This window comes from Camelus ferus, chromosome 10, assembly GCF_009834535.1.
Source record: "Camelus ferus isolate YT-003-E chromosome 10, BCGSAC_Cfer_1.0, whole genome shotgun sequence".
NCBI lineage: Eukaryota > Metazoa > Chordata > Mammalia > Artiodactyla > Camelidae > Camelus > Camelus ferus.
The window spans coordinates 70926861-70936491 of NC_045705.1; the positions used below are offsets into that span (position 1 = coordinate 70926861).

A 9631-nucleotide genomic window follows, 5' to 3' on the forward strand; every position below is an offset into this window, starting at 1 on the left:
GGGGCTGGGGGACCTTTAGTGCAGAGCCTGACTCAGAGACGACCCCTGGGGCCGCGGCCACTTCCACCCCCGCCACCAGACACCCTCCCTTCCGATGGCCCTCCCCCAGCGCTGATGCCCCCTGACCACCCTCTGTTTCCTATCTTCAAGACTTCAGACCAGCAGTCTTTCCAGATCTGGTCTGTTTCCTGCCTCCTGCTCCACAGCCTCCCCCTGGATTAGTCTCCTGAATGCCATTTCCTTTGGATCCCTCCCCCTCCAGACCACCAACTGTGCCAAAGTGGACCCTCAGCCTGGATGGGCTCCCAGGGCCCCTGTTCTCAGTGTCACCCTAACCCCCTCAACTTGCCGCCCCAACTCAAGCCTTTAAGCGGAACTGCTCAGGGTCACCTCCTGGGGGCCTTGCACAGGCCTGTCTCCCTGCCCCACTACAAGGGGGCTCCGGCCTGCCCGCCTTGCAGGCCCATCAGCCCCCACGGTCCACTCGGGCCCCTGCACGGTGCACAGTGGCTTCAGTAGAGGCAGCCGTCGTGGGCGGCGGGGCACGAGGGCAAGCACGCACAGCCGGGGCCAGTTCTGCATAAGCGGCATTTTTATTCGAACTGTCACATGTCACGGTTGCCCGTCACAGGCCGAACCAGTTGGGGACGCCCCCGCGCCGGGGGTCGGGGATCTGCCTCTGCCGCTGGTCCTCCAGGAGCTGGTCCCTGATGTCATCATGGTCCCCAGAACTGCCCTCAGGACTCTTCTTCTCAGGAAACAGATCTGGGAACGTGAAGGTCTGTCCATGAGCCTGGGGAGGAAGGATGAAGGCTCAGCCCAGAGGGTGGCCTGGGGCTCCCGTGGGTACAACCACGGGCCGCCACGTGGAGCCACACTTCCCAAGAGGAGCAAGGACAGACAGGATCCTCCTGCCCCTCGCTTGCAGGGAGGGCGCCCGGCCAGCAGCCCCAGTGCAGTGGGAACCCTAGCGGCGGTGACGGTGCCCCCCCTCACCGGGGTCAGCACTTCACACGGGGCGGCGGGGAGCAGCCCGGCCGGACTGGGGCAGGCGCGAGGAAACATGGCACAAATGACGTCTGGTGCCTCGCTGGAACCCTCTCCACCCAAAATAACGGCCTCTGCCTACATTAAAGACCACCCCTCCTCCTGGCTCAGAGCTCGGCAAATGAAACTCACGTAACACACAGAGAAATGTACATGCGTAGCAGTCTATGAATCAAGACCAGCTTTGCTTACATCTTTCGCTCAAAGCTCAGAATGCGAGCGTCGGCCAAGCGCCAGCGCCGGCCTCGTGCGTGGCCGGGGTCCCCGCCAGGCCCACGCTCCTCCCCGGGGCCCCGAACGCGAGGTGAAGTCCCACCTCCACGTGTGACACATCATATCCCGATCAGTCCCAGAGATGGGGGGCTGGGGTGGGGGACACGGCCCCTGTGCTCAGACGGGCGGGGCAGAGGACAGCACCCCGACCTGGAAAGTTTTAATAAGCAAAGTCAGTGAAGGGCGCTTGGTTCTCAGAGACCCTTGTTTTGTAAAGAAGTTTGGATTTGGGCAGGCAGCCAAGTATGACCTGAAGCAGCCCACATACTCCGCCCTGAGTGGAAGGCTTATAAATCCGGGTCACGTGGCGCGGCGCGCAGGCCCCGCGTGATGAAAGGCAGCGGCTGTGTGCTCGGTAGCCGGCCTGCGGGAGGACTTGCTCGCATGCTTCAGAACTTTTTTTCCTCCTTTTTCAAAATACCAAAGGGCAATAGTTTACATGCAGGGCTGACTGCCCAGAATGGGGGGTTTATGTTTTATGTACTGAGGTGATTCTGCTAGTCTTCTGAGGTGGGGGAGACCCAAAGCGACACTCTCAGATACAAATACAAAGATGGCAATCCACAAAAACGGAGGACGCTGGCGAAACCCCTCGCTTCTTACGGAGGCGAGGGCCACGTGCAGGTGCGGGCGGGGGCCTCCGGGGCTCCCTCTCTGGAGACCGGCACCTCTTGCTTTTGAAAACAAAACCCTCATCCTCCCGAAGCTGATCAGAAGAGGAAAAGGACAGGAAGGGAGGACAGTGTCACGATGGAAAGTGGAGAGTCCAGCCAAAGGGGCAGTGGGCCTGGGTCACCAGCAGGCTCCGTGCAGCCCGCAACCCGAGGATCTCGGCAGTGTGGGTGACTGAGGCTGGCGAGACTGGGCGGCGGGAACCGGGGACCCCCACCGCGTGCGCTGCCTACCACAGACAACTTGGGGAATTTAACTGTCTTTCCCATCGACCCTCCGAGGGCTTTGCAATCACCTCTGTGATCAGAAGTCCGGAACGGAACGGGGCCCCGAGGGGCACACAGAGAGGTGTGTTGAGATGGGGCACAGAGAAGGACCCCTTCGGGGGGCGAGGGCCTAACCTCCCGGCTGGTTTCCAGGCAAAAGTCTGCTGCAGCCAGGCGGGAAGTGGTGTGTGTGGGGGGGTCCGTTACAAATTTAATTTCGGGAGGGAAGCATGCCCGGCAGGGACGCTGTGTGCCCCAGTTGTGCCGCCTCGATTTCACAGGGGGGGGCAGCCGAGTGGCAGCTGCAGACACTAGATCCCAGGCCCAAAGCTCGGCTTCCAGGGCGGGGTGGGGCCCGGGAAACGCCAGGGCTCGGATGACTCAAAAGCCACCGGTAACTATAGCTCCTGCCGAAGGGCCGGTGGCGAATGCCACGACAAAGACAGATGGCCTGCCGGCACGAGGGACACAGGCGTCTTTATAAGGCTAACGGCCGTGCTCTCGGCCTGGATTGGCCGACTCTACGTGCAGCAAATATTAGGCCAAATAATTGGGGAGGGGGGGCCCAGTTGAGAACAACTGTGACTGTTTTCCAGAAAAACTGTCATGTGAACTTGGGCTCCCAGCAAACTGCCTCCCCAGCCCCAGCGCCAACCGGCCGTGCCGGCCGGTTCGCAATAGCGCTACTGCCATCTAGCGGCCGGCCGGCTCAGGCTCGGGCTGTTTACCCGGAACTAGAGCAAATCCTCCCCACCCCCAACCCGGCTAGACTCCTGGCAACGCCTGAGGCCCAAGGTCACCTGCCCCATCAGCGGAAGCCCGCCTGGAGCCCACAGGGCCTCGGTGCTGGGACCAGGCTGTCGACTCTGGGTCAAGAGCACACCAGAGAGAGCGTGTTAGGGGTCGCCTGGGACTGGAGAGGAGGAGCCCGGAAAAGGGGCTTTGAAACCGGGTCTTACTCTAGACAGCTCTGAGTTTGGTCAGCAAAGGCTCAGGCCAGGTGCCGACCGCCAGGCAGGGCACACGGTTAAGAGGACCTGCTGGCTGTGCTGTGCCCCGTACTCCTGTCCGGGGGGGGAGGTCTGCCAGGGCCCAGGACACCCTCGCCGGTCCGGGCTGAGACCAAGGCCCCTGCGGCAACTTCCGCCCCCACGGCATCGAGGCGCTGACCGCCTCTGCTTTCTGTCCCAACTCCACACCCAGGGCCCAGCGGGCCTGCCTTCGCCCACGGCATGTTCAGGGCGGCTCACAGCACAGCATGGCTGGTCCCGGAGGAGCTCCCCAGGGCCTGCCCCCACAAGGGGTTCTGTGCTCCGAGCCCCAGCTCCCCAGGGGCTCCACATGGACTGGAACGAAGTGGCAGCCCAGGGCCCCGGGGCCCTGTCCCCGCCCCCAGGCTGCAGTCGGGGTGAGCCTCGCCCAGGACTTGGGCCTCCGCAGCCACTCACCAGCTGCACGTAGGCCACCTTGTAGTCTGGTTTCTTCACCCTGATGTTTCTGTGATCCCTCTTCCTGTTGGAACCTGTTGGAAAGTGGGGAGAAAAAATGTCCCCCTCAGCACAGTTTTCAGTCCCACTAATCCAGGGACCCACTTTCTACAAAGAGGCAAACAGGAACCTATGGTCCACAGCAGGCAGCCTGGCATGCCTGGACCAACAGGCTGGCTCACACGGACAGGCCTCAGCCTCCACTCTAGAAACCCAAATGTGTCTAAAATAACTCAAGAAACTAATTTCTCCTTTGTCAGCACAGAGGCTCTTGCAGGCTGACCTCAGCTCAGAATGAAGGTCGTCATATTTACAACTGAGCAACTGTGGGGCGGGGGACGGGGTCAACAGGAAGGAACAAGAAAGGGCTGGGGCGGTGGGGGGGGGCGGTGATAAAAAGAGGGCTTTGCTGAACTGACCTCGGGGGCAGAGGGGGAGGTGGGCGGGGGGGGTCAAGTAGGGGGCCAGCCCACCCAGGTTCCAGGCCCGTGCCTCAGTTTCTTCAGATGCCAGGGAGGCTGTAAGGGGGCTGCAGGCCAGTGGCATGGACAGCCTGGCCCACGGGGGAGAGCCCCCACCACGCGGGCTCACCGTGCTGTATCCTGGTCCGCACGGCTGCCACCGGCACGTTGTAAATGCGCTCGAGATAGTTCCTGAGGTCCACTCTGGTCATCCTGGGATAAAAGAGAAAGAAGGGAAGTCTGAACTGGGCCAAGGGAAAAAGCAGCCTGGCCGACAGGGTGAGTTGCTGACTGCAGGCCACAGGTGGGGGCCAGCTGGGGACCCAGCCTCATCCCTTGCACCTGGGAGAAGCCGGGGCTCACCCCAGAGGTGCAGCCACTGGTCCCCACCTGGCACCCTCCCACCCCCAACGTGGCAGTCTGCGGTGACAGTGGGGTGGGGGACCAGCCCCCGGGGGCACAGTCACTCCCACTCACCCTCCCGCTGGCCACGCTCACTGGGGGCCAAGCTGCCAGGAGTAGGTCCCTGAGAGAAGGGACAGTCTCGAGTGCCCCCTGGCTGCCAGGAGCCAGGCCACAGTGCCAGGCAGGCCCCATCTGCAGCTGCCACCAGCCACCCCGTCCTAACAGGCACATCCCAGAAATGAGGGCACAGTGGGCTAGGTCCCCTCCCCTCTTCAGCCTCTCCTGCCCTTGCCTCTGAAGGCTGAGAACATGGCCCCTCAGCTCACACAGGAGCTCGCGCCAACCCCGGGGCACTAGGCCTAGATGGTCACATACTAAGGCTTCAGCATGGAGGACAAGGAGGCTGTGTCCCTTCAGTAACTGGGGCCTTGGTGAAGGAAATGCTGAGGACGAAGGCTTTGGAAGCCTGGCGAGCAGGTGCAGGGGCCACAGGCCAGTCCCCTGGAAAGGGCAACAGGCTCGATGCGAGAAAAGAAGTGGAGTCCCAAGCTCTGGGCCCAGCTTCCGGGTGTGGGAAGCCTGGCCCGAGGCTCTGCAAACACCAGGCCTCAGACCGACCTCGCAAGGCTGCCTTTTCACAGGGAGCTTGTGACCGGGGTCGGGGGCACCTCCAGGACCCCTGGTGCTCCCCAACCTGCACCCCTCGGAGGGGAAGGGGGCTTACTCCATGGGGATCCGGAACTGCACAGTATCCTCGGGCTGGGCTGTGCCAGGCCGCACCAGCCGAATGAAGAAGTTGGTGCGAAAGACGCGGAGCTGGGGGTTGCCCAGCTGGTACAGGGGGTACCTGGGAGGGGAAAGGGGTCGTGTCAAAAACTCGGAACACAAGGCTCCCAAGGACGCCCCGGCAGGGTCCATAGATCACCTTGCCAGCAAGTTCGGAAGTAAACGGAGCAGCTCCCCGCGCCCCTACCCCACCTCTGTGACCCCTTGGATCACCTGATGTGGGCAGCCGGTTCCCCAGTCCCCGGGGCGGTGTGGGCTGTTGACCCCCAAGGCCGGCCTTTGGAAAGGGCCAGTGAATGATTCATAAAGAGGCCAGCGAAGAGCATGCCCACCCCGCCCCCGTAAACAGTCTCTGAGACACGTGTTTGTTCAAAGTGCCCTTCTGACACGCACGCAGCCCCGGCATGGCTGTGGCCCCCAGGACCGGGCCCCACAAGGGGCTGGCCTTGCCCACCAGCTCCCTGCTGCTCAGGTGAGGTGCAATCGGTCAGAACCAGCTTGCTCTGAACTGGCTCAGCCCCCGAGGCGGGGACAGGGACAGGGTCACCTCCACATCTCTGGTGCTGGGAGCAACAGCTCCTTGACAAGAGTGAAGATCAAAAGATAGAAGGGGGTTGGCGGAGGCAGTGTGTGCAGTTCCCCAGCTACATGCAAGCTGACCGCCCACCTCCCCAGGCCCCCAAGCCCCCTAAAGTGAGCAGAGACATCTAGAAGGTGTGGGGGCCACCACCTACGGCTCCAACCAACTTGCCACTGCTAACTGGACCCGAGCCCAGGGCTGAACGTGGTGAGCCAGGAGGCCATACTGCCAATTGAACCCAACTGGGCCCCAGGGCTGGGGCGAGAAGGTGGTCTGCAGTCTACAAGGGGCAAGGGGTCCACTGGGGTCCCAGGGGACGAGGCTTGGTGCAGGATGGGCACACGGGCAGAGGATGGCATGGAGGGTCCCACTCCTACCCTCTCCCCTGATGACTCATCCTTCAAGAGCTGAGCCTATTCCTTTCTAGCACATGGTCCACAGACCCGGCTCATGGTAAATTTCTTTCCATCCCCTTCAGAAAAGTCAGCATCTTCCATTATGATGCACCTTTTCAGTTAAAACTGTCAATACAGCTCTCAAAGTGCAAGTTTCACACAAACACATCCCGGTTTAGCTGCAGGTCAATTAACGAGCCTAAGCGCTGCACGTGGCCCTGAATTTGGGGAGCCCCAGCACCACGGAAGGGGCTTAGTGAAGCCAAACCCCATGCTGCTCACGACCTCACAAGTCTGGGGAAGTGGGGGTCGCGGCATTGGTCCTGGGTGGGGCACCCCGAAGGAGGACAGGGCTCGGGCAGGGCACCTGCGGCAGAACCAGTGCTAAGCTGAGTGCCTGGGGAACGTCTGCGAGGTCTATGGGCGGCCGAGTCAGCGCGTGCCCACTGGCCCCGCAGAACTTCGCTGCAGGCCGGGGACCGGTGAGAGGATGTAAGGGAGGTTCTGGAAGCGCAGGGCTGCCCTCCAGGACCCTGCTTTGTTCTACCCTCATGGGAGTTCAGATCCGCACGTCCCCTCTGGTGACCAGCGGCGGGCACTGCAAGGGGGTCCCCTGGGTAACGGTGGGAACAGGGGTGCGCTCAGCTGGAGTCGGGCAGAGGCCCGAGACCCAGGGGGGACCCTGCTCCCCGACGCTGAGCACAAGGCGCGGCGCGGGCCTTCCAGCTCGGGAACCGCCCTCGCGGCCGCCCGCCCCGCCCCCCAGGGCGCCGGGACTCCCCGCGTTCCGCGCGGGGCCCAAGCGCCGCAGCCCCGCCCACCCCCTGGACGGGCCCGCGCTCGTGCTCGCCGCGGGCGCGCGCTTCCCGCTCAGACGGGCGCGACGGGCCGGCCCTCACGGGAGAGCGGAGCGGGGCGCGGGCCCCCCGGCGACGCCCGGCCCCGGCCGCCCGGGCCTCCGGGGGGCGTGCAGGGACCCCGGCCCGGCCCTCGCCGCCAAGTCCCGGGCGCGGCCACGCCCCCGACCCCGCGCCCCGGGACCCCCACTCACAGCACGTTCCGCGCCATCGCCGGCTTCCGGGGCCGCGGCCGGAAGGAGGGGCGCGCACGGCCCGGGCCCGCCCTCGCCGCAGCGCCCCCTGGCGCCCGGGAAGACGCGCGCCGCCCGCGCACCTGGGCCGCACCTGGGCCGCACCTGGGCCGCGCCGGAGCCCTCCGCCCGCGCGCCCAGCGCCCACCGCCTGCCCCGCTCGTGCCGCAGCGCAGCCGCAGTTCCCACCCGCAGTCCCACACGCCCTCTCCGCCCCGGGGCCCAGCACACCGGCGGTCCGCACCGCGTCAACCCCACGGCCGTTCCCCTGCCCACGAGCCTGCCACCCTGGCCCCTGCTGCCCAAGGTGGGGGGCTGGGGGAGTGGGGAAGGGGTGCGTGCATCTGAGGCCTCCCCCCTTTCCTGGGCCGCGGTGGTGTCCTCCCTTCCTAGTCTGGAACCCCACTGTCCCCTCCCCAGCCTTTCTGGCCAGCCCAGTTGGGGCCCCTGCTCTGGGCCACTCTTGCATCCCTGCGACCCCTCCCAGGCGCCCCCAGCCACCCTCCGCGGTGAGCCCACTGGCCTCTCCTGGCCTGATGCTGGCCCACTCCACTTCCAGCCTCCCACACAGCCCTCAGCGGGGACCCTCCTCCATAGGGCTGAATCCGGGCCCACCTTCCCCCAGACTCAGGCACAGAGCAGGCAGCAGGCAGAGCTGCGGGGAGGAGGGGCTGCTCCGTCTCCTGGCCCCCTGGCCCAACTCCCCACGAAACCCTCCATCCCTTTCTCTGCCTCTTCCACCAGACTGTCTGTTCTGCTGTGCACCCACAGCACCTCAACTGCCTTTCTGAGCCGGGAGGTCACGAGGGGGAGCGTTGCAGGATGCAGGGAGAGTGGGGCCCCCGGGAAGCAGGGGGAGGCCGGGGAGCAGGCCTCCAGGGTGCGGATGGGACCCCAGGGAGGGCAGCAAGAAGGCCGAGAACAGAAGGAGCTTTGCCAGTCAGGCTGGGGAGTTGAGGCTTCTTTCAGAGAGCAGTGGGTGCCCCCGAAGGGCTCCAAGGGAGGGACAGGAGAGCTTGGCGGTGCCTTCAGGCCACAGCTGAGGACAGGAGACACTCATTCACACCCTAACTCATTCTGCTGGTGTGTCCTTTTAGGGGCTGAGGACACAGCCGCGCGCCAAGAACCACACCAGCAGATTCCTGCGTGGAACACACACTCCCTGAGTGAGACAGACAGACAGACAGTACTCAAATCACAGAGTGAGACACACTGGATTCCCTTGGAAACGTATGTGGGGAAGAGTAACAGACGTGGGACGGGGCTGTGATTTTAAATGAGGCTGTCAGAGGAGCCTTACTGAGAAGACAGCATTTTGAGTGTACTGGGATAGTATGTGCAAAGGCCCTATGGTAGAACACATAAGCCCTTGGCCCTCAGGGACCCCATCGCCACCCCCTCTTCACGGAAGGGCTACCCCGAGGACAGGAGTGGTGGATGGGCCCTGGGATTGGGCCCGCAGGAGCAGGGTGCTGGGCAGGGTAGTACCCACCGACCAGCCAGAGGTGACCCTGGGAAGCAAGGGATGCAGTTTGGAAAGGAAAGAGGGAGGGGATTGGGGTGACTTTTTTGATAACTGCAGCTAATTCTGAGCTGCTCTGTAAAAGCACAGTGACTCCCTCCCTGCTGTCACTGGGTGGCCCGGGCTGTAGAGGCTCACGTCACCACAAAGACCCTTCTAGAAAGGGTCAGGGCATTTCCTGGCCCGTATGAGGGTTCTGATCATCAGATTCCAGAGTGTGGGAGTGGTTTCCACACCGAGCCGTTCTCCCACCCAGCTGGGTGTCCTACAGTTCAGCTCAGTCCTGACCCCACAGGGGATCGACTCAGGCCCATGAGACTGTTCCCACACCCTCCCCTCCCATGACTTCAGACCCCAGTCACAAGGCTAGGTCGTCACCTGTGCTTCTGACCGCGTAGCTATAAATCAGGGGTCCCCACGGTTGCCTCCTCAGGCTTGATTCATTTGCTAGAGTGGCTCAGAGAACTCAGAGAAATGTTTCACTTATTTGTTATAAAAAGTTTATCAGGAAGAGACTAAGGAACAGTCAGATGGAAGAAACGTGTAGGGTAGGGTCTGGGGAAGGGGCGTGGGACCCCCAGCCAGGCTGGCACCCCCCCCCCCACACACACCTCTGCCTAGAACCTACCTGGCCTGCGGAGGGGAGG

The 9631-nt window shown here is 63.5% G+C and overlaps 1 protein-coding gene across 3 annotated transcripts; it reads right to left on the minus strand.

Annotated features, from left to right (window-relative positions):
* Positions 1–574: 574 nt before the first annotated feature.
* Positions 575–7550, minus strand: MRPL23 (mitochondrial ribosomal protein L23). Of its 3 annotated transcripts, none has more exons than XM_032490161.1 (5): positions 7424–7550; positions 5336–5458; positions 4337–4419; positions 3707–3780; positions 575–793 (listed from the first exon to the last, which is right to left on the minus strand). In XM_032490161.1, exons 1-5 carry the CDS (start codon positions 7438–7440, stop codon positions 626–628), a joined length of 465 nt encoding a protein of 154 aa, XP_032346052.1. In that variant the 5' UTR covers positions 7441–7550; the 3' UTR covers positions 575–625. The 3 variants fall into 3 exon arrangements, with proteins under 3 accessions (XP_032346052.1, XP_014417204.1, XP_032346053.1); XM_014561718.2 differs by lacking the exon at positions 7424–7550 and adding an exon at positions 5611–6051; XM_032490162.1 differs by lacking the exons at positions 575–793; positions 7424–7550 and adding exons at positions 806–1470; positions 5611–6834.
* Positions 7551–9631: the final 2081 nt, after the last annotated feature.

What these genes read in the sequence shown, in the direction of transcription:
- MRPL23 (XM_014561718.2), bottom strand. Translation starts at nt 5,723, where the DNA reads ATGCTCTTCGCTGGCCTCTTTATGAATCATTCACTGGCCCTTTCCAAA. An exon ending in GAACCGGCTGCCCACATCAG is followed by an intron (nt 5,459 to 5,610) that starts GTGATCCAAGGG and finishes TTCCCCTCCCAG; the next exon opens with GTACCCCCTGTACCAGCTGG. An exon ending in AGGTGGCCTACGTGCAGCTG is followed by an intron (nt 794 to 3,706) that starts GTGAGTGGCTGC and finishes CTTCCTCCCCAG; the next exon opens with GCTCATGGACAGACCTTCAC.